This window comes from Neoarius graeffei, chromosome 5 (genome assembly GCF_027579695.1).
Source record: "Neoarius graeffei isolate fNeoGra1 chromosome 5, fNeoGra1.pri, whole genome shotgun sequence".
In the NCBI taxonomy this organism is placed as follows: domain Eukaryota; kingdom Metazoa; phylum Chordata; class Actinopteri; order Siluriformes; family Ariidae; genus Neoarius; species Neoarius graeffei.
Genome location: NC_083573.1, coordinates 101,472,559 through 101,496,903, shown reverse-complemented (window position 1 = coordinate 101,496,903; position 24,345 = coordinate 101,472,559). Strand labels below are relative to the sequence as shown.

The window sequence follows — 24,345 nt, the reverse complement described above, 5'->3', positions numbered from 1 at the left end:
ATTAGACTGATTCCATAACTGATTTAATGATATGAGACTGATTCAATGAAAATGATTCAATTTAAACGATTCAAATGAGACTGATTCAATTTAATTATTAACCTTCAGATTTAGTGAGATTGATCACTTAATAATTACCCAATGCACCTACAGTTAAATTGGTGCCCCGTGTGAGGCTACTGGTTTGTTGACTTCTTGAATATTGTTGCAACAACAGATAAATCATCAGTTTGTTTAAGCAACTGCTAAGGTATATCCCCAGGTGTGTTAAAACGGTTAACAGTAGCGTGATAACCATATCACAAATACTCATAACCTATTAATAACTTAGGAAAAGAGATAGCATTTCCAAACAAGCCTTATTAATTGATTACATAGTTAATATTAATTAATAACAATTAATTAATAAGTTAACTCATTGATTCATTAATTGTCCAATATCCAACCTAAGCAAAATGGCATCCCCTCGTGTCTCAGAAATTGAAGACAATGCTCAAGACGTGTCTCTCTTTGAGGTCATCGCAGACCTCATTCACTGCTCTGACTCCGAAAGGGCAAGCATTAAGGACATGAGTAGGCGTGAATGCCAAATTAACATAATCAACTCAATAAAACATATGAGAGATCCAAAGAGAACAACGATTAGTGTCCAAGAGGCACTAGGTAAGCTATTCCTTTTACACTTCCAGGATACTGATCTAGAGATCAGATCCCTCCGTGGAGAGGTTGACAGGCTGACCACCAGCAACGCCGAGCTGGCAGCCGATGTCAATGATTTATATAGGGAGCATAGTCTCTTGAAGAACTCCCTTGATGATTGCACCGAAAGGCTAGAGAAAGCCGAAAAGGCCGCCAAAAGGGCTGCCAAGGAGCAGACCCCCCAAGAAGGGCGTGTGGGGCGTGAAAGACCCCCAACAATGTGCCAAAGTTCAGAGCGGGAAGAGGCGTCCGAGCCAGACACCGTGGATTACCTGGTCGAGAACCAGACATCCTGCCAAGCTCCATCAACTCGCTACACGACTCCGTCGTCATTTAGCCAGGGTGGAGTCGTCCTGCGCTCATCCCGAGCCCAGGCCCGTAGCACACCCAGGTCAGTGCGCTACAGTATCCCTGATCCATCTTTGGATGAATCAGACTACGCATCTCGTGCGAAACGGGAGCGATTCCAGAGTAACTCAGATAGTGAGTACTCAGGAGAGTGAAGGAGGCCGCACAAGGACGTGCACCAAACCCTCCGCATACGGCAAATTGACCTACTTGCCCAAGATATCGAGCGATTTGATCCCGATAATAAAAGAACTAATGTAAATTATTATTTACGAGAAATTGACCGATGCCTGATAGACCTACCGAGAGCCACAACACGAGAGAAACTCAAACTGATCTGGAAGACCTCCAGTAGCAGCGTTCGTGCCTTTTTAGAGACTCTACCCCCAAATGTTTGCGATAGTTACTCGAAACTTCGCAACTACATGAGGGAAGAATATGCGCCGTACACGGATGAAACCTCCGTGACATTGTGTGCTATACAAATCAAACAAAAACGGTCTGAGGCGCCTCGTGAATATTATAGACGGCTACCTACTGCCTATTTCCAGGGTAGTAGCACACCAGGCTTGGAAGAAGATAGAGGCTTCAAATCCCTCTTCTTACATAACCTCCACCCAAGCGTGCGGACTCACGTCACACTAGCGTGTTGACAGGGTTTCTACTCGATGAGGGAAACTAGGCAACTAGCCCAAATGACCTGGGAGACCATTGTTAAAACCGCAAACGGAAACAATGATGAACCCAGAGTCCTTAGCCTCCAGGGTGAGGACAAGCCCCCGCTAGCCTTAAAAGGAGATGAAGCACCAAAAGGGGGACCCACCTGAAAAAATCCCGGTCCAGACCACCCCTTGCCGAGCCATCACCAAGGTGAGTGGGAGAATCGGCAAGGTAAGGCCAGGAGAGACCAATGGCAAGGCCACAGTGACCATGGCAACCGCTCACCAGATGAGAATGGTCATAAGGAACAAAGCGGTTGGCGGCAAGACCGTCATCCCTGCTCTGGCCAGAGATGGCAGGAGCGCTCCGACCGTAGCTCCACATGTAAGGGTAGAGGTGACCGAGACAGTGACTCAGACCAACCTGGTGAGTTCCGCTCAGAGCTGGACTCTTTAAAAGCCCAGTTGGCTGAGATTAAAGAACTGTTACAGGAGAGGTCAGACCCCTCAACAGATAAAACAAAAGAGCTCAAGAAAAATTACAAAAGCTACCCGCTGGCATGACTAGGCAAGGAACCACAGGTATATCTCGTGAAAGGGGGAGGAGATCCCTCTGAAACAGCAGGTGAGGGTCAGGATGTAGGGCCCCCCCCCGGTGGCGAAGGCAAACACACAAGACGCACCTCTCATATGCGCTAAAGTCTTCGCCACCATCTCTCAGACACGGCTCTCACAAGGCGACCCAATCCCAACCAAGCCCTGCAGCATAAACTCAGTCAACTTCACACAAAACAAAACCCCACCGTCGTTGGATCCCACAAAACATGCACAAACCCGTTGCGACGAGATTAGTGCAAACACCGATCAACCAAGCGCCACGCGAGATCAAATTTCCGATGAACTTCAGTTCATGTCTTTGCACACCGAGTCTGGTGTCGAAACACCCGACATCGCGATTCCCCCTAGTGGCCACAATTCTTTGAAAAACCTCCCTCTATCCATCGACTCAGACAGGCACCCATTTCACTGCTGGTGTAATGGCTGCGCTGTGGGACGTGTTAGGCGTCGAGGCGAAATTCCATATCGCGTACCACCCTCAATTCTCTGGTCAGGTTGAACGAGCCATTCAAACCATTGTGGGCATGCTGCAAAAGTATGTCACAAACCATGGTAAAAATTGGGATGTGAAACTTCCCTTGGTGCTAAGGGCCATTCGGTCCACCCCTCATTGCGCCACTGAAGTCACACCCTTTGGGATGATGACTGGGCAGGAGATGGTTCTCCCACCGCATCTCCTATACAAACCAGAGGACATGAGCATTGCAATTGCATACACCGCACATCAACATGTTGCCGACCTACGACGCCACCTACAGTCAACCTTTACATGTGCCCAAAAGAATCTCAATTCGAGCGTAGAAGGACAAAAGGCCTACTACACCCGAATCTCAGAAGTTCCTACCACCCTGGTCGAGACCTTTCGATCATGGGAAAACCGTTCCCCGTCGCGTATCGCATTAGGACATCCAGGCCTAATCAAACGCTCTCATATCGATGGGTCCATAGTAATCGAATCAAACCTTTTGAACAGTCCTCACTCCAAAAGGGGGTGGATGATAGCTAGGCCCATCCTGTCCACCTAGCTTGTACGCATCACTCACCCATAAGCATACACTGACATTCCCAGTCAGACTCACCAACCCAATAAAGTAATAACCCTTCGGTATAACATGGTAGATAAAATACTAAAATCCGCTATTATTACTAGTGTGTATTCATCGCAAATACACCTGGCATATAGTCTTGGCAGTGCTATCCTCATTTTTGTGAATCCACAAGACTTAGAGATGTGCACCTCCACTAAAGACATCCACTGGGTCTGCCCAGGCAACCCATACATAACACTACACGCCAAGCTGGATAAGATGGTCTGCGTCCCTGACAGCTTTAGCCGCAGTAGCGCATGCTTTCTGGCCAGACCACCCACTGCTATTACACCTTTCTAGAAGATTAGGTTTGCCAACCTAAACACTAACACTTCTTTTCTTCCTTCATTTCTTCTCTTTTCTTGTTTTTTTTATGCATAGGAAATGAAGTATATATATTTCATGTTTATTTTTTTTTTAGATGTGATTTTGACCAAGTTAGCTAGAGTGATTATATGCCCAAAATGCCTACAGCCTGATGATATGCCCAAAATGCCTCTGCCTCCAACTGTCTTACTGGAACTCATGAGTTTACACAGTTTTCACAGGACACCATGGACTGTGCAGAGCAAGGCTACCTCAAGGACTACGGACATGTGGACTGTACGGTACTGTGCTCTCAGTGCTATGACTCCATCATACCCCTGAGACCAAAAGGGGGATTGTAGGTACATACAGCCCGTCTCGTTAAGAAACTACATTTCCCATCAGCCCACTTCTGTGTTGACCTGCGTCACGCCAGGGCGGGATCACCAACATCACGTCCTCCATGAAGGCATAAATAACGGAACAAACTTCTGCTCTTCCTCTTTCCGTCTCGGGACCAGCGGTCTGCGGACACAAAGAGGCTCGCTCTGCCGAGCAAACCCAGAAAGACCTCTTTCTTGCAAGATCCACGATTTAGCGCAATTTCTTTCTTACCCTTGGCCAAGGTAGACTCCAGAGTCGCGCGATTTTTTAACTCAGTCGAGTTATAACCGGTGGGGCGGCACGGTGGTGTAGCGGTTAGCGCTGTCGCCTCACAGCAAGAAGGTCCTGGGTTTGAGCCCCGTGGCCGGCGAGGGCCTTTCTGTGCGGAGTTTGCATGTTCTCCCCGTGTCCGCGTGGGTTTCCTCCGGGTGCTCCGGTTTCCCCCACAGTCCAAAGACATGCAGGTTAGGTTAACTGGTGACTCTAAATTGACCGTAGGTGTGAATGTGAGCGTGAATGGTTGTCTGTGTCTATGTGTCAGCCCTGTGATGGCCTGGCGACTTGTCCAGGGTGTACCCCGCCTCTCGCCCGTAGTCAACTGGGATAGGCTCCAGCTTGCCTGTGACCCTGTAGAACAGGATAAAGCAGCTACAGATAATGAGATGAGATGAGTTATAACCGGTTTATTCATATTAGAAGTGACGTCACGACTGCCGCCCAAGCAGTTTAATTCAAAGTTATAGGAAAGCGGCTGGACCCTTTCTTTTTCTTAACTGAAGCGCTGTGCACATTGTTCTACAAAGATTTGGTTCCCACGAGCTACGAAGCGTCGGACCAAGAATTCTTTGTTTCTACAGAAGTCTCTACGGGCTCCTGTGAACTCAGCCTCTTCAAGGAAATCCCCCGTGCTTCACGGAGATCTCCACAACGGTGAAAGCTCCAAAAGTCTCGGGACATCTTCTCATAATCTCGCGTAGAAGCGAAGTACGGAAGTAAGACTTGGCATTTTGGGGTATAATAAATAAACCTAGTCTTAGGAATTTGCTTTTATTGAACTAGTGTGAATTTAAACTCAGGAACATTTTGTTTACACTGTTAGACACACAGCGTGTCGAATTGATGATTGTTATATTTTTAATCTCTCAATTGTTTTAATAGATAGGCTGTGCATGCTTCCTTATTCCTTACTAACATACTTAATTATCTTATTACACGTATCTTGATCGCATCAAGATTTCAGTGAATTCAGTATTGTTATAAGCTAGTGAAATTAGCCTACGGCTAATTCTTTTGTCCCATTAGCCTCCAGGGCTAAGGGTATTGTCTCAAGGGAACACGTGGCGGTCCTCCCCCCACACTCACATACACACCTTTTGTTTTAACTCCACGAGGGAGGGTCCTTGGGCCTTAGCTAGCCACATGGCTAATTCTTTTGTCTACTTAGCAACATAAAGCTAATCTAGGCCTCACCATGTGGTCAACCATGCCTCAGTTAGCATCCCACACTAGCTTCTTTCTTTTGCTAGGCCATAGGCCTAACCATGTGGTCAACTCCTCCCCCACAAACACACGTGGAGTTAGCTACACAGAGCTAATCTTTTGTCTCTAACACGTGGCAGTCCTCCCCCCCACACACAAACACACCTTAGATAGCAATCCATGCTAGCCTTCTGCTCAGGCCATACGGCCTTTCACACACACAGGCCACACACAAGCACACATTAGCAACACGTGCTAGCTCCTTGTTTTACTTAGATAACATTCCTTTGTCTTAGCTAGCAACCAAGCTAGGCCTCACCAGGCCTGACACACACAAACACATCTTAATTAGCACACAAAGTTAATCTTTTGTTCTCACACACACACACACACACACACACACACACCATATCATATTTGTATATAATGATTCCATCTGCTATTATCCATTTTTATCTTTGTTATAATAAATTCATTTATTATTGAAACTGTGTGTATTTATTTGTGTTCCAATATTTCTGAAGTTGCCCAGTCTCCAAAGAATTCTAAAAAGGGTGCATATAAGTTATGTAATACAGTAAGTGATCATAATAATTTGGAATATACCATAATTTAGCTGTTTGGTAATTTATTATTAAGCACCAAAATTAATGGTATGATTCACTTTAAGTGATTCACTTTAAAGGATTCAATGAGACTGATTCAATGGTATGATTCAATTTAATTGATTCAAATTAAATGATTCAATGGGATTGATTCAATTTAATTATTAACCTTCAGATTTAATGAGACTGATTTAATGAGACTGATCACTTAATAATTACCAATGCACCTACACTTGATACCGACAACAACCGGTGTTCATTAAGGTCACAAAGACATTAAATCATATCAGATTGTGCTAATGTTGGCTAATATTGCACCGAGTCTTGCTTGTGAAGTGCCTGTAAACTTTAGCAGCCCGCTAACCCTGAATCTGAAGCGCTTCAGTTAAGACCTGCAGAGCCCTGACCGAGTTCGGGTAACATGACCCATGTAAACAACAACAACAACAACCTGATGGTGATGTGGATATTGTTCGAGGCCCAGACACCTTTTAATCAAATTGAACATTTTCACGTAATAAGCAGAACAGCCTCTGCCTTCTGGATCAGAAATTTTTGGTTACACCGCCTCTCTTTTGAAAACGTCACATACCGAGTACTATTCCGCTGAACTGATTGGTTTTCGAGGCGGTTCATTTGAAAGTGGAGGCTAAAAACTTCTCTGTAGAACCCTGTCACTCCCTCCCTCCTCCCCTCTCTGCTCTGGGCTCAAGAAGACAACAAAAGGGCAATAATATAACAACAACCAATCAGAATTCAGATACAACAACCAATCAGAATTCAGATACATTCTGTTGCCAAGTAAAACTGTAACCTTTCAACGTGTCAAAAAAGTTCTCGAGCCCTCGTGCTGTTTTACCGTTAGATCAATCACATATCAGCTTAAACTAGCATTCTAAAACTCGTTACAGATCCCACAGAAGAGAGCCGACTCCCCCTGCCAGCCTCATGGAACGCAGTGTTTAAGGTTCCGGATGTGTTTTACTTCCATTTATGAGGGAAAGGAACATACACCCTCCCGACAGTCAAGACGTTATTCGCTTGTAAAGCACATTTGCAAATTGGTAGAATGAGTTAATCATCACATGCAAGATTTGCAATTAATCAAATAAATGCATATTATTATTATTATTATTATTATTCATGAATTACTACAGTTCTGAACTTCAAATGTTAAAAGTCTGGCCTTTGGAGAGACGATGGAGACTCTTTTGGTGGAACACAACGGAGCAAAATATTGTGACCCTCTAATGCTGACCTGAAGTTGGCGCCACTGGGGGTTGGCACTGGGTTTATGTCCCCACCAATGTTAATACCAAACCTACGCCCTTGCCTACATGTTATCTCGTTCTAATTGTTGTGACTTTTATCCAAATGACAGCTGGCAATACGTTGTTACTTTGCACTTTTTGTTTATCTGGGTACTAATCTTTGAGAAACTGGATTGGCAGAATGTTGCCTGTGAAGAAAAGAATGTCTTTTTATTACCCTGTGCCAAGTTAATATTTACTTAAGTGCAATTTGTAAGAGCCATAGATTGTATTTTATTTATTGTTTTTGTTGTGAGTGGTTTTGTTTGATTGTTGTTTTATTTCTTTAGGTTATTGATTGATATTTATATATTTTTAACATTCCACTGTTGAATTGAATAAGTTGACTTAATTAAAGTTTACTGTTCTATGAAAGGGTGTATTTGCATGATCATTATTATTTTACTAGTGGCATAAAATTGTCTTGACAAGACGTCAACAATAATATTGTTTATCACAATAATTTCCGAGACAATATATCGTCCAACAAAATTTGTTATCGTGACAGGCTTAAAAAAGACACGGACAAAAAGCCCAGAAATTCCTCCTTACCCGGGCAAAAACGATACAGGATTTATCTTGTAGTGCTCTGATCCCCAAATGTTTAACCCAGCCACATATAAAAAGTTGTTCTCCTCCATGATCTTCCAGGTTTTCATCTGTGTGTCCATGTAGAATGATGTCTGCAGCACCAGGGAGTCTGAGATATTGGGGAACTCAACGGATGGATAATTTTCCAACTCAGAATGAATGAATGACTTTATATAAAGATAAGTTGATTATTCTACGAATGTCAAATTTAGCAAGTAAACTTTTCTTTCAAAGTAAAATTCCTTCTTTGTTAATGTGTAAGGATCAAATCCCACTGAGTGGTTTCTATATCCACTTCTTGGGTTTAATAACTTGCTCGTTTGCTGAACACAAACATGGCAATAAGTTCCTGTGTTAATGGACCAGACTCCACTTTTGGATCATTAATCCCTTTTGGCTGAGAATGAACTGCATGCATGATTTGGCTTCTGGCACATCCATACAGTTTTAAATACAACACCTACAATTAAAAACAGCTTTTATTGGACTGATTTAATTCCTGAGCTCCCATCTGTAACAGGGAGTGATGTTGCATCCCATTAATACACTTTACAGGAGATTATTAGATTCTAATAGAATAGATGAGCCAAAATAATTGGGGATCTTTTTTTAATGAGCCCCGACTGGGTACAAGTATGAATAGGTGGGCCTCGAAGCAGAAAAGGCTGAGAACCCCTGTGCTAAGCTAATCGAGACATTCCCTAAGAGACTTGCAGCTGGAATTGCAGCAAAAGGTGGCTCTACAAGGTATTGACTTTTGTGTGTCTGTTTTTTTTTTCTTTCACCGTGATTTTTATTTGTGCCACAATAAAACAACAATTTTCACCTTTAAAGTGTTTGGCATGTTGTGTAAATCAAATGGTGCTAACCCTCCAAAAATCCATTTTAATTCCAGCTTTTAATGCGACAAAACAGGACAAACACCAAGGGGGATGAATACTTTTGCAAGACACTGTCCATGAGGGAGTTCTCTGATTGGTCAGGAGTTTGTGAGGGTGGGGTTTGATGGACACTTCTTATTGGGCTTGTTTTACTGCTGGAGGTCAAGATTTTGGGGAAAATATGATGTAATTATTTGAACTGAACACAAAGTTGTGTGTTGAGTTTCAAACAGACAGTAAAACAGTTGGTGTGTATCATTCTCTGCTCACACACACACCTCTGATTTCTGGGGGTTTGGAGTGGACCTGAGTACAGGTGGTGTGTTCACGTGTGTCAAAAGGTTGGTTTAATAACCTGCTAGTGTAAAAAGTGAAACCATGTCCTGTAAAAGTACCAGAGGTTTGTTTCTGTGTGTGTGTGTGTGTGTGTGTGTGTGTGTGTGTGTGTGTGTGTGTGTGTGTGTGTGTGTCTGTGTGTGTGTGTGTGTGTGTGTGTGTTTACCTCAGTGTCTCCAGTGTACAGTGTGGATTCTCCAGTCCAGCAGAGAGCAGCTTCACTCCTGAATCCTGCAGGTAATTGAGACTCAGGTTCAGTTCTCTCAGTCTGGAGGAGTTTGAGCTGAGAACTGAGGACAGAACTCTACAGCTTTCCTCTCTCAGATTACACCCACGCAGACTGTAAGAGAAATGATGAAATATCAGAACACTGATCTCAAACACACAAACACAGCCATAATCCAGCTAAACTTTAGCATGGAACAGAAATGTGAGTGTGTTTCTCTCACACAGAAATCAGAGGACAGGACGCCACATCAGCACATTTACAGGAGCAGCGACGTCTTTCTGCACTCCACAATCTCTCAGCTACAATTTATTATCACACCATTAGCTCATGGACAGAACACACACGTGTGAGAGCGAGCAGCCGACAAACACTCCACTCTGACCTGTGTTCAAGTTTCTACAAACTAAACACACACAGTACTCTCTCTCTCTATGTGCGCATGTGTGTGTGGGTGGAGCAGTGGCCTTTGGGCCAGGAGCGTATGTTTTTCTAACTTTTCTCTAATTTTTCTATCTTTAAAATTAAACACCTTAATCGTAGTGCTTTAACATCGGGCTACTTGATATCGTAAAATTAACACAGAGGGTTGTTTGGGTTTTGTTTACTGGGACGTCTGCCTCCACCTTTGTGCTGGAAGTATGGCTGTCCCAGGTGTGGGTAGTAATCTTGATCAACTTACGCGGCGTCATGCAGTTAGAATTGTATCGACTGCCAGCGTGGAAGTTTGTGGTTTAGCTGTCGGAGAACTTGTCGGACATGACAATATTTTATCAGCAGCCCGCATGAATAATGCGGTTGTCCTGTTTCTCAGAGATATCGAAATGGCGAATGATCTTGTTTAACGGGGAGTGGGAATTGATGGTGTTTTTAGCTCAGTTCTTCCGCTCTCTACCCTGTCTAGAAACGTTGTTTTATCAAATGTACCACCATTTCTTAAGGATGATGTTTTGGCACAAATGTTATCACGTTATGGCAAACTGGGGTCACCTTTTAAAAAAATTCCTATTGCCAGTAAATCTCTGCTGCTTAAACATGTAGTGTCCTTTAGACGGTTCGTCTACATGATCCTGAAAGATAACAAGGATGAATTGGATCTAAGGTTGAGTGTTAATGTTGACGATTTTAACTACGTTGTTTATGCAACAACCAGTGTGAAATGTTTGGGCTGCGGTGAAACGGGGCACCTGGTGCGAGCTTGTCCCTTTAAAGGGGGTGATTCAGAGAGACAAGGTGAAAATGCCGGTAAGGCTGATGAAAACGTCGGAGAGGGGCAACCTGCAGAGACTGGGCCGAGCACTGGGAATGAGTTACCTGGTTCGCCCGGTGTCGCTGAAGCAGAAGAACCTCACGAGACTACAGGAATTAATATTCCTGCTTCTCAAACTGAATTCACCAGTTCCGAGTGTGCTGTAGAGGGTAACGTTAGCTCTGAATCTGGGACCGGAGACAGTTCGCAAAACAGCAACGAGTCGGTCACTAACTGTAGTCAGTTTTCAGTCTCTGCTGATGAAATGCTTATAGATTCAGAAGAGAATGTTTTTAAAGTTCCACCAAAGAGAAAACAGGACGTTGTTAAAAAGAAAGCCAAAAAGAACAAAACTCTTACTGCCACTTCAAGTGATGCTGAAAATGAAAGTGATTTCTCCGTAGTGTGAATTACAGCTTACGCCAGAGTGGCTTTACCAGTCACATCTATAGTATGGATGACATTAAGTTGTTTCTGAAAGAGACAAAGCACGCTAGAAATGTGCGTGTGGATGATTTCTTCCCAGACACAGAACAGTTTATCACGAAAACAAGGTCTTTCTTGAGTGAGAATTGTTTTACTGAACAGGAGGTTTACCGCCTTATGGCCCGGTCACACCCACGGGCGCAGATAGAGGGGGGGACGGGGGGGATTCGTCCCACCCAGATTTAAATTCACCTCGTTCGGTCCCCCCCCACTTATAGGGAGGAAAAAACGTCTATGCTGTCTTTCTTTGCATAAGGCAAACCTCACGGAAAAATCAAAAGACGAATTACCATTCGGTTTATTGAGGTGCACAGCACCCACGTGCAATGAACCGGTGCTACAGGTGCTCTAGCCCCTGCCCCTTTTCTGTTTGCTGTCCAAAGTGCCCTTTTCATAGGGACTGGTTTTTTTTTTAAATATTTGTAAAAGATAAGTTAGCTCCAACATCAATATTCTCTACAATTTGACAATAATATATGAAATTATAGATTTATAAAATAACGTTTTTCTATGTAAATGCGGGCATCAATCCGTGACGTCATGCATTCAGTGAGCCTCCATGCAGAAAGCGCATGCAGGCGGTTGACAGTGGGAGACAGTGCGAGGAACGGCATGGTAAGATCACACTGAAAGTCTCCTTTCATTTCTTATCTGAACATGCAATATTGTGCAGCTTAGAACACAACAGTAAATGCGTAGGGTTGTTTATCATTTAATGAAGCCGCCTAGGCTATATTTAAACCGTTTGCTCCATCCATTTGATTAACGTGGCAGATTCGGAAACTTTAGTTTGAACGACGGCGTTAATAACATATTCTAGCAGCTTCGAAAACTTAAGGCTGAATGACGACGTCCACAACATATTCTATCAAGACTATTACGTTATAGTAGCTTAGGTTAGTTGAGTTAAAACATAGGGAAACGTTTTCTAAATAAGTGAAAGCCTGCATTATGCAAAGATGCCAAGGAAAGAGAGGATAAAGAAGCAGAAAGAGAAGGAGCTGCGGGAGGCAGCAAAAGGCAGTGGATCTCTGTCCAGTTGGGTCAGAAAGAAAACTACAGGTCAGACTAATCTTCACTTCAGAATGAACAAGAACTATCTGACATGTCTTGTTACCAAGATCAACTATATTTTCATATTAATGCTTCAATAAATACATACAATAAATAAAATTTGTTCCAAGTGCCCTTTTTTGAATGTTGAGCCCCTGCCCCTCCAAAGGTCTTTGCACAGCCCTGGTGCACAGCAGTACATACATAGTTGCAACTGCGCAGACTGCACAGGTTGAGAGCTTGAGCTTGGTTGCTATGGTTACCCACAACAAGTTTGACAGGCATATCGGGGACAGCTCCTAGTTCAGGACCCCAACACGGCATGATGAAGGGTGCCAAAAGGCAGAAAACGATTGCATCGTTTAAAAAAAAAAATGACTGTAAGTAAACTGTGCCTTACTTTATCATATCACCTTGCAATTTTTTGATAGTCTGTTCAAAGTAATGTCGTAGTGAAAGTAAAATCGTACGGAGTAGAGATGCCTTTCTGGTAGCCTCCTCCTTTCGGTGGTAGCCTGTAGATACAGTGCTCAGAAGGCAGTTTTAATGTTTAATCTGGCGTTCCCTGCCATAATTTCAGCGAGCATATTGTTTCATAAGGAAACTTTGCGAAGAGTTGTTGACTGACTGCCGCTCACGCAACACACAGGCATAGTTAGAAAGTCAGGATGCACTGGTTTACACTTTACACACACACACACACGTAGCCCAGCCTCTCGCTATGTTTAACAGTTGGAACTTAGCGGTTTTAAAACTAGTTTTGCAATTTCTGCGCGTGATGATAATGTGTAAACTTTGGATTTCCATAGGCTATGTTAAAATGTTATCATTGTCCTGGCCTGCAGGTAGTTCCTGGTGATGGCAGTGAGGGAGGTGAAATAACATGTATACACACTACCGTTCAAAAGTTTGGGGTCACCCAGACAATTTTGTGTTTTCCATGAAAAGTCACACTTTTATTCACCACCATAAGTTGTAAAATGAAGAGAAAATATAGTCAAGACATTTTTCTGGCCATTTTGAGCATTTAATCGACCCCACAAATGTGATGCTCCAGAAACTCAATCTGCTCAAAGGAAGGTCAGTTTTATAGCTTCTCTAAAGAGCTCAACTGTTTTCAGCTGTGCTAACATGATTGTACAAGGGTTTTCTAATCATCCATTAGCCTTCTGAGGCAATGAGCAAACACATTGTACCATTAGAACACTGGAGTGATAGTTGCTGGAAATGGGCCTCTATACACCACTGTAGATATTGCACCAAAAACCAGACATTTGCAGCTAGAATAGTCATTTACCACATTAGCAATGTATAGAGTGGATTTCTGATTAGTTTAAAGTGATCTTCATTGAAAAGAACAGTGCTTTTCTTTCAAAAATAAGGACATTTCAAAGTGACCCCAAACTTTTGAACGGTAGTGTGTGTATATATATATATATATATATATATATATATATATATACGGGTGGCACGGTGGTGTAGTGGTTAGCGCTGTCGCCTCACAGCAAGAAGGTCCTGGGTTCGAGCCCCGGGGCCGGCGAGGGCCTTTCTGTGTGGCGTTTGCATGTTCTCCCCGTGTCCGCGTGGGTTTCCTCCGGGTGCTCCGGTTTCCCCCACAGTCCAAAGACATGCAGGTTAGGTTAAGTGGTGACTCTAAATTGACCGTAGGTGTGAATGTGGGTGTGAATGGTTGTCTGTGTCTATGTGTCAGCCCTGTGATGACCTGGCGACTTGTCCAGGGTGTACCCCGCCTTTCGCCCGTAGTCAGCTGGGATAGGCTCCAGCTTGCCTGCGACCCTGTAGAAGGATAAAGCGGCTAGAGATAATGAGATGAGATGAGATATATATATATACACACACACACACACATATATATATATATATATATATATATATATATATATATACACACACAAAATGGAATCATTTGCTGACAGCTCAGTCCCCCCCAGTTCAAAAATCCTATCTGCGCCCCTGGTCGCACCGCCCGAACTTTGCTGGAGCGTTCCTGGAGCGGTGAAAAAAATTCATCACCGCTCGTAACCGTTCACCACCGTTTAACAATAGTTGGCCCGCGTTAAAGCAACGCTGTATACGCTCGGCAACCGCTGATGTTTCTCGAGGGGCCCTCCTACCGCTCCGAAAGTTTTGAGCTGCACAAAATATTGCGAGCGGTGAGGAGGGGGCAATTTTCCGCCCCAGCAAAGTTCACCCCCGCTCCACCAACGCCCAGTCAAAGTTTGGCACCGCTAGACGCAAGTTCGTGGATGCTTGGGTCCACTAGGCCAACGCAGAAATCTTGAACGCTGGACCACCGCTGCTTCGCGAGCGTTGCCCGGGCGGTGATTAAACGTTGCACAAACTTCGGTGGAGCGGTTGTAAGCGTTTTACGAGCGGACACGGGGTTGCTGGAACGGTGTCGGGCATTGAGCAGCTACCCCCGCCGAGCCAAAGCCCGCATGCGCAGAACGCCACTATACCAAAGCTCGCGTCACCGCTAAACCAATGCTCGCTACCGCTAAACCAACGCTAAAGCAACGCCAGCTTCAGCGGTGCACCGCTAAGCCAACGCCCGTGTTTTCGATTTTTTTCCCATTTTGTGCGCGGTGACGAGCGTTGTCGAAATTCGGCCCCCCCTCCCTACCATTCAAGGAACGCTCCAGCAAAGTTTGGGCGGTGTGACCGGGCCCTTAAGAAAATTCTAACTAAGCTTAATGTTCTAATGAATGATAGTGGTGACAAAGCTTAATTTCCTTTTGTTTCATCATGATGTATACACAGTTGTTTCTTTTATTTATTTTATTTATGAAGGAAATCCGGGTTGCTTCTCTAAATATAAAAGGGGCCAGAGAAGGAATTAAGAGAGCAACATTGTTTGAGATAATAAAACAAAAAAGGTTTGATGTTGTTTTTGTTCAAGAAACTCATTCCGACACAATCAAAGAAGTTGACTGGGTAAGAGAGTTTGATGGACTTGCACTGTTAAGCCACAACACTTCAATTAGTGGTGGGGTTGCCATTTTATTCTCCAGAACCTTCACTCCTATTTCCTATGAGGTTGAGGAGATTTTAAAGGGTAGGCTTTTAAAAGTCAGAGCCAAATTTGAAAATATTTTTTTGGTCTTTGTTTGTGTGTATTTACCTACTTTGCCTTTTGAGAGAATGTTGTTCTTAAATGATTTAGACACTGTTTTACATGGTTGTGATCCTGAGGAGATTTTACTTTTGGGAGGGGACTTCAACTGTACGGAGAAAGTAATAGACAGGAATCACATAGAGCCACACATGGCCTCATGTAGACGCCTCACTGAATTAATGAATTCTCATGACCTTACTGACATTTGGAGGAACTTCCATGGTACGTAAAGGAGTGCACATGGAGTCACTCCCATAATAATCAACTGTCTCTAGCAAGATTGGATAGGTTTATGGTTTTAAACACCAATGTAATTGTTTTAGAAACTGCTCAATTGTTCCGGTCGGTTTTTCAGACCATAGTTTAGTTGTTTGCTTCTTGTTTTTAAACTTTCTTAAGCCAAAAAGTGCATATTGGCATTTTAATACTAATTTATTGTCTGATGGTAATTTTAAAGACGTTTTTAGACACTTTTGGAATGATTTTAAAACCAAAAAATCTTTCTTCCAATCTTTGCAGCAGTGGTGGGATTTTGGCAAAGTGCAGATAAAGCAATTCTGTCAAGAGTATACTGTCAATGTCACAGGTGACATAACTCGCTCTATGAAAAACCTAGAAAAAGAAATTATTGAGCTCTAGGCGTTAATTCAGAACACAGGAAATCAGACCTATGCTGAAAAATTTAGGTGCAAAAAGAATCTCCTGGCTGACTTGCTAGGAGTTACAGCACAGGGAGCTCTGGTCAGGTCTCGCTTTCAAAGTGCAGAATTGATGGATGCACCATCAAAATTCTTCTTTAATCGAGAAAAAAAGAATGGACAAACAAGATGTATCCATGCTTTACGCTCTAAGGATGGAATACTTCTGTCTCATCATGCAGACATACGTAAGAGAGCAGTCTGTTTTTTTGAGGAGCTGTAACAAAGTAAGGTACTACAGGACCAGGCTGTTGGCAATGTCTTCCTTGGCAACTTACCCCAGGTGTCCACAGAGGCCAATGCAGACCTTGGAAGAGCCTTGACTCTAGAGGAACTGCAGAGAGCCCTTCAAGGTATGGAGAGTGGTAAAGCACCGGGGTTAGATGGTCTTCCTGCTGAGTTTTACAGGTCTTTTTGGCCCGAAATGGGTGAAGACATCCTGGCTGTTCTCAGTGACAGCCTGGCTAAGGGGAAGCTGCCGCTGAGTTGCCGTAGGGCGGTACTCAGGGTATCTGCACATTTTTCAAGTACAAATTTAAAGACTTTTAAGACCTTTTCAAGACCTCTAAATGGAAAAATTAAGACTGTACCATGGCAAAGAAAATGATAAATACGACAACTTAAAACTGTTTTCTGCAATAGTTTTTTTTTTTTTTTTACTAAATTTAAGAATGCACACAGTTGGTGAACAACAGGGTGCATCAATGGCAACTATTAGACCAGGGGCGCCTGCAGGGTTGAACTGTAAGGTACGCACTAGCGGTGTAATCCCCCCCCCCCCAAAAAAAAAAAAAAAAAACGCTTGCGTGCTGCAGTTTCTATGAAGAGTCGATCTATAGGCTTATACACAATAAATCTGATGTCAGTGATAGCGGGCTGACTCGTGGCTCATTAGTAAAGCTATCTGATGGCTCATTTGTCAGCAAGGTGGAGCAACCATCTACTTCTGATCGTAAGGGACATGGGGGAGATGTAGGTGTTCTTATATGAAATTCACTGGATGTATGGCTAGTTTCAAACTCAGAGGTAGATGAAGGCAATTCCCTCAAAGGAACTGAGCTCGCATCCAGCTGCAGCGTACTGCTGCTCGGTTGCGGAGGAGTGGAAGCTGCCGGTGCCGTGTTACTAGCTGATACTGGAGAGGACTGGCAAGCAGATGACACCCCTGGATCACTGCTTTTGGACTTTTTCGTAAAAGTCTGAAACAAGCTCGTTTGTTTCAGGGTTCGTTTACTCATTTTTGACTCGCTTCTCAATAAATTCTCGCACAAGCTCTGACTACTGACGATTGTCTGTCTCCGTTTCTCAAAACTGGAGAGAATCTCAGTGGTGCAAGAAAAGTATATCTGCATTGACCAATGAGCTTTCTTGGTCACGCACACCCTGCCCACTCCTGAAGCACACAAATGCGCCGGCACACACACGTCTCTCTGTCTCTCTCTCTCTCTCTTTCTCAAATTATGTTGCATTGCCAAAGCATTCAGGTAACAATTATAATTAAAAAATATATATCTCTCTCCCCAAGGTACGCCTAGTGCGTATGGCCGTACGCCTGGCGGCGCCACTGTATTAGACATGCAAACAGCTGAAGCAAAGTCGTGTGTTTTGGGCTTGCAGAACTACTGTAGCAGCAAACTGGTGTTTACTGGAGAAAACACCATGAATCATTTCAAAAACGAAAACAATAAACGGCAAGTAGAACCAGCTGAACAACCTTAGCCGGCAGTTTTTCAATCCCCAAAGATTATCTTTGATGATGTGTGATTTTGTGTCCGACAGCAAAATCAGTCTGAGTGTCGTACAGTATACAGCTGGCTGAGGAAGTTCTCGAGTATCTTCTGCATTATAGCAGGTAACAGTTTATGCAGTCATACAATCATCAGAGCGTTACATTAAACACAGAAAAACAACTGTCACCTTTCATAACCATTATCAATATTAATCAATGTGTTGTAATAACTGTAAACTAATTATCATCAGTGCAATTGTTATATCAATGTTCATTATTCAAAAATAATAATTAATTATCTATAATCCATGAATAATTGTTTGTATTACTACTACTACTACTAATAATAATAATAATAATAATAATAATAATAACAATAATAACTACTTTTTTAATAATAATTTTTAAAAATTAACTCAATTTTATAACATTTTAATAATCACTACTTATTAGCTATATTAATTAATAGTAGAGTAGCAATTATTATAATTCAGTATTATTAATTACTTAAAAAGCAGTGATTACCAAAATGTAATTTAATAATAAGTAGTAATTATCAACTACTAAATTATACTAATAAATAATAAGTAGTGATTATTAAAATGCTACAAAATTGAGTTATAAGATTAGTTAAAATTATTATTAAAAAACTAGTAATTATTATTAGTAGTAGTGATACAAACAATTATTCATGGATTATAGATAATAATTTAATAGTGAACATTGATAACAATTGAACTAATAATAATAATAATAATAATAATAATAATAATAATAACAACATTACCAACAAGTATTACTAGTAGTATTATTGTTTATTATTATTATTATTATTATTATTATTATTATTATTATTATTATTTAGTAGTAGTAGTAGTAGTAGTACTATAGTTATTTTATATCAATGATCACTATTTTAAAAAATTATCTATAATCCATGAGTATTTGTTTGTATTCTACCAATTACTATGTTTTAATAATTATTTGTAATAATTTTTAATAACTTAATTTTATTTTAAACGAATCACACCGCACTCACGATAAAAAGGTGCAAAACAAAATCAAAAAACTGTTAAAACATAACCATCCTTGCCACCTTTGATGTAGAAAGTCTCTACACAAACATTTCTCACGAACGAGGTATTATAGCACTTGAATATTATTTGCAGAACCGCTCGGAGGATGAGAACCCCCCAAATACCTTCATCTGTGATCTGGCATCAGCTATCCTCAGACTAAATTTCTTTTCTTTTCACCAGGGAGAGTATTACCTCCAAGTTAAAGGCACAAGTATGGGGAGTAACTTTGCCCCCAGCTATGCTAATTTGTATGTGGGATTTTTTGAACAACAGTTTATTTTCAATGAGGACAGAAATCCGTTTTACAGTAACATCATCAGATATTTTAGATATTTAGATGATGTTCTTTGTGTTTTTAAAGGGTCTCAAAATGAGCTGAATGAATTTACCACACAATTGAACAAAATGAGCCCTGACCTGAAATTCACTGTGGAGTCTGACTCTAAACGTGTGCATTTCTTAGATATGTGGATCAGACTAAAAGATGGGAAACTGACCACAACCCTCTACCGAAAGGAAACGGACCGCAACTCTTTCCTGTTGGCAAGCAGCTCACATCCTAGTGCCCTAAAAAACGGACTGCCCAAGAGTCAGTTCTACAGACTCAGACGGATCTGTCACTCTATTGAAGAATATGAGGAGAATGCATTAGAAATGAAACAAAGATTTTTGGCTCGGGGTTATCCCATGAAGACTGTTGAGGAGGCATACAACATTGCCCTGTCCACGCCACGGCCATATCTTCTGAAAAAAAGTGTTAAAAAAGATAAAAAGTTTTCAGTTTCTTGCATTACTACTTTTACTCCTAAATCCTACATAATTAAAAACACAGTCATGAAATATTGGCATTTAATATGTGACGATCCTTCACTCCAGGGTAAATTTAAGGACCCCCCGTTGTTTGTCTCCAGACGGGGTCCCAACCTCAGGAATAAGCTTGTCAAAGCATGTATAAGATCTGCTCCTGCTCAAACACTCTTAGCACCCCTGAGGGATGGTAATTACCCCTGTGGCAACTGTGCCCAATGTAACAGTACACATAAGACTCATACTTTTAAACACCCCAGGTCTGGTAAAAGTTACAATGTGAAGGGTTTTATTACATGCAATATAAAGAATGTTGTTTATTTGTTAAGATGTCCCTGTGATAAGGTCTATGTGGGAAAAACTACACGTAGCTTAAAACAAAGGATCAGCGAACATAAGAGTTCGATTAGACGGGCTGATCTTAATTACCCTGTGGCTTGTCACTTTGTAGAGTGTGCCCACCCTGTTTCTTCCCTACGGTTTCAGGGAATTGAGCAAGTTAAATTGTCAAGGGGTGAGAACATTGATAAAGTGTTATGTCAAAGGGAATTGTTTTGGATCCATACATTAGATGCCTTACAACCCAAAGGGTTAAATGTAGACTTTGACATGAGTGTTATGTTATGATTGGAGGTATACCATTCGTTAAGTCTTGAAACTACTGTTTATGAAGTTCTTGCGGATGTTTATGCAGTTATCTTGAACTTACACTTGCTTATATGTGTGTGTGTACTCAAGTTTGTATGTAAAAAGATGTATGTTTTTGTGGTGGGTAATTTTATTGGTGCATTTGGGGTCAATTTAATGCCAGCTACCTTGGGTAGAGGAAATGTGAAACCAGGAAGAACAGAAAAACTACAACTCCCACACTTGGACTACAACTCATCTGTGCAGGTGTGACTGAGCACCTTAATGAATCTTAATTGATTAGTTTGTTGTATGCTCCATCTGTTTGTGCCCTGAGGAAGGTCTTTGACCGAAAGCTTGGCAATTAAATGAATAAAAGGATTTAAGTGTGCAGACATTTTTTCTTGTTTTAACAATAACTTAATTTTATAACATTTAATAATCCCTAGTACTTATTAATCACTAATTCATAAGTAGTAATGATTAATAATCAATAATAATTACAATTACTATTAATTATTATTAGTGGTTGTTAATATTATTCTTATTATATTAAAAACTGTTGTAGATGATAAGTAATAAAACTAAAAAACTTTTTGTACAAATTATTTATATTGTACTATATTTAGAATTATTGTATTTTCTGGAGTTCTTTTTAATTGAGTTTTGAAATAAAGGTTTATATATTTATATTAAACTTAGTACAATAAACAATATTAATTATGTAAAAAAAACTATGCTAATCATTATTATTAGTAGTAGTATGTCCTATAAGTCCCATTTTCCACCTGACTCTTGTGCGCATGCGCGAACCCCCCTGCGTTTCACTCCGGAGCGCTTGACCTCTAACACGCGCGCGCCTCGTGTTCGTGAAAAGCCAGTTTCCCAGTGGGCGTGTCCCCAGCGCTGCGGTACCGCCTTTAAACACATTTGTGCGATCCAGCGCTTTTTATCGCAAACGAGTCTTCTCCTTATTTTGGGGGTATTTGTCATCCCCCAACCACTTGTCGTTAAACAGACATCTTCCCATAATTATCAACACTTTCTAGCGCCCGCGTAAGCGACCTGCACATCTCTCACTCTTCACACCCACCGCACCGCCTCCAGTAGCCTCCCAGCGTTCGCTCTTGATCTACGGAACGCACAGAACGCACAGAACCAATGCTGCCCCCAAAAGGTCCGCTGGTCACTTTTAAAATTACAGTTAAAAAAATACCCCAAACCGGATGGAGACATTTCACTCGTTCGGTCCAATATTAAATTTAATACCTCCCTTTCCAAAATTCCAGTCATTCCAAACAATTTAAGACGTTTTAAGGCCTTGAAAACCGAAAGTTGTATTTAAGACTTTTTAAGGACCCGCGGGAACCCTGGTACTCACTTTGCTGCCAAAAAAAGGGGACTTAAACGACATAAAGTCCTGGAGGCCTGTCTCGTTACTTTGTACAGAATACAAATTGCTCTCAAAAACTTTGGCAAACAGACTGAGTGATGTGTTGGAACAGGTCATCCACCCTGACCAGACCTACTGTGTGCCAGGGAGATTAATCCATAATAATATCTCTTTTGTCAGAGATGCTTTTGACATTGGTAAACTTTTTAATTTAGAGTTTGGTCTAGTGTTTATAGACCAAGAAAAGGCTTTTGATAGAGTTGAACACAACTATTTGTGGAGTGTCCTGGCAGCCTTTGGTTTTAGTCCCCTTTTTATTGGAAAGATAAGAGTTCTGTACAGTGACACTGAAAGCATACTGGAGGTTAATGGCGACCTGTGTGCTCCTTCTAAAGTTCATAGGGGCATTAGACAAGGTTGTGCCTTATCCGGCATGCTGTATAGTCTTGCAGTAGAGCCACTTTTAATAAGTTTAAGAAAGGAACTAAGTGGTGTGACCTTTCCTTTTTGTGCTAACAATTTTCAAGTGTCAGCATATACAGATGACATTGCTGTGTTGGTTAGTGACCAGAAGGATATTGACACAATGCTTAAAATTTTTGAAAATTTTAGATCTTTCTTTTCGGCCAAAGTTAACTGGGTTAAGAGTGTAGCTGTGCTAATTGGGAAGTGGTCGGCCCCGTGGCCGGCGAGGGCCTTTCTGTGCGGAGTTTGCATGTTCTCCCCGTGTCCGTGTGGGTTTCCTCCGGGTGCTCCGGTTTCCCCCACAGTCCAAAGACATGCAGGTTAGGTTAACTGGTGACTCTAAATTGACCGTAGGTGTGAGTGTGAATGGTTGTCTATGTGTCAGCCCTGTGATGACCTGGCGACTTGTCAGCTGGGATAGGCTCCAGCTTGCCTGCGACCCTGTAGAACAGGATAAAGTGGCTAGAGATAATGAGATGAGAATTTTCTTGGGGATGAAGCCTCCATACAAAAAAAAAACGTTGAAGGCACTGTTGAAAAAATAAAGGGCCGTCTGGACAAATGGAGGTTCTTACTGAATAAAATGTCCTATAGAGGGCGTGTTTTAATTATAAATAACTTGGTAGCATCTTCTCTCTGGCATCGGTTAGCGTGTGTGGATCCCCCAATGCAACTCCTTTCAAAGATCCAGTCGATTCTGGTCAACTTTTTTTGGCACAAGCTACACTGGGTACCACAAAATGTGTTGTATCAACCTAAAGATGAAGGTGGACATGGACTTATTCACCGACAGAGCAGAACGGCAGCTTTCCGTCTCCAGTTTGTACAACGGCTTCTTACAGGGCCAGTGGACTCCGGCTGGAAGTCAGTGGCTTGTGCTATTTTACAGACTTTTGAGGGTTCGGGGATGGACAGAACTTCATTCTGGATGGATCCTCAGAAGATGAACCTTAGTCGACTCCCAGTGTTTTATCATAATCTTTTTAAAGTATGGTCTTTTGTAACAGTGAAAAGGGGGCTCAGTTCTTGTTCTTTACATTGGTTTTTAAAGGCGCCCCTGATCTATGGCTCAATTTTTGATGTAATGGGTGAAAAGTGTTTTTCTGCTCTAACTTTTCATCTCCTCAAATCTGGAGTCACAACTCTCAATGATTTAATTAAGTTAGCTGGTCCAGAGTTGCAGAACTGTGAAAGAGTGGCAGATCATTTGGGGGTGAGATCCATTCGTGTAGTCAGTTTTCTGCTTCGAAAGTGGCGGACTTTACTAACAACTGGAGAGTTAGGGTTGCTGGTAGATGATTCCAGAGGTTTGTGCCATCCAGTCAACAATGATCCCTTTCCAAATTTTATGCTGTCCCCTAATCTTATGGATTGTACAGGTGTTTATCTGCAATGTGAAAGTGTGGCATTCTACACTTTACTCTGCCAATGGTAAAGCCTTATACAAAATCTGTGTTAAGTCTTTTAATAAGAAGATTCTGAATAAAAAAACAGATCCTCCCTGGTGTATGGTTTTGCAGACAGGGGAAGCTGTCAAACCACAGTGGAGAGCATTTTACAAGTCACCATTACCTAAGAAAACCGGGGATCTGCAATGGCGTATTTTACATGGTGCTGTCGCAGTTAATGCTTTTATTTCTGTTTTAAATCCAGCTGTAGGCCAAGAGCGCCCATTTTGTTTTTTAAGGGAAACAGTTTTCCATGCTTTTACGCATTGTGTGAGGCTCAGACCTTTATTTGCTGTTTTGCGTCTGCTATTTGTTTATTTTTTTGAAAATTTTTCAATGGAGACTTTTATTTTTGGTTTTAAATATGTACAGAAACAACGTCTGAAGTGCCAATTGTTAATTTTTTGCTTGGACAAGCTAAGATGGCAATATATGTTAGCCGGAGAAACAAGGCGGAGCAAGCTTCTAGTGAGGATGTGGTATTGGTTTTCTCAACTTTAGTGCGATCTCGTATTTTAATTGATTTTCGTTTTTATAAGGCAATGTCCAACATTGAATCTTTTAAACAAACATGGTGTTACAATGGCGCAGTGTGAACAGTCGAGGATGAAAAGCTGCTATTTGCACATTTTTTGAGGGTTGGAT

The 24,345-nt window shown here is 41.8% G+C and overlaps 1 protein-coding gene across 1 annotated transcript in view; it reads right to left on the bottom strand.

Annotated features, from left to right (window-relative positions):
- Positions 1-24,345, bottom strand: part of LOC132887194 (NACHT, LRR and PYD domains-containing protein 12-like) — a 101,837-nt gene that overhangs the window by 13,245 nt on the left and 64,247 nt on the right. The window contains exon 10 of the mRNA XM_060922665.1: positions 9,471-9,644. Coding sequence (XP_060778648.1) covers positions 9,471-9,644 — 174 coding nt within the window. The remainder of the gene's footprint in view (positions 1-9,470; positions 9,645-24,345) is intronic.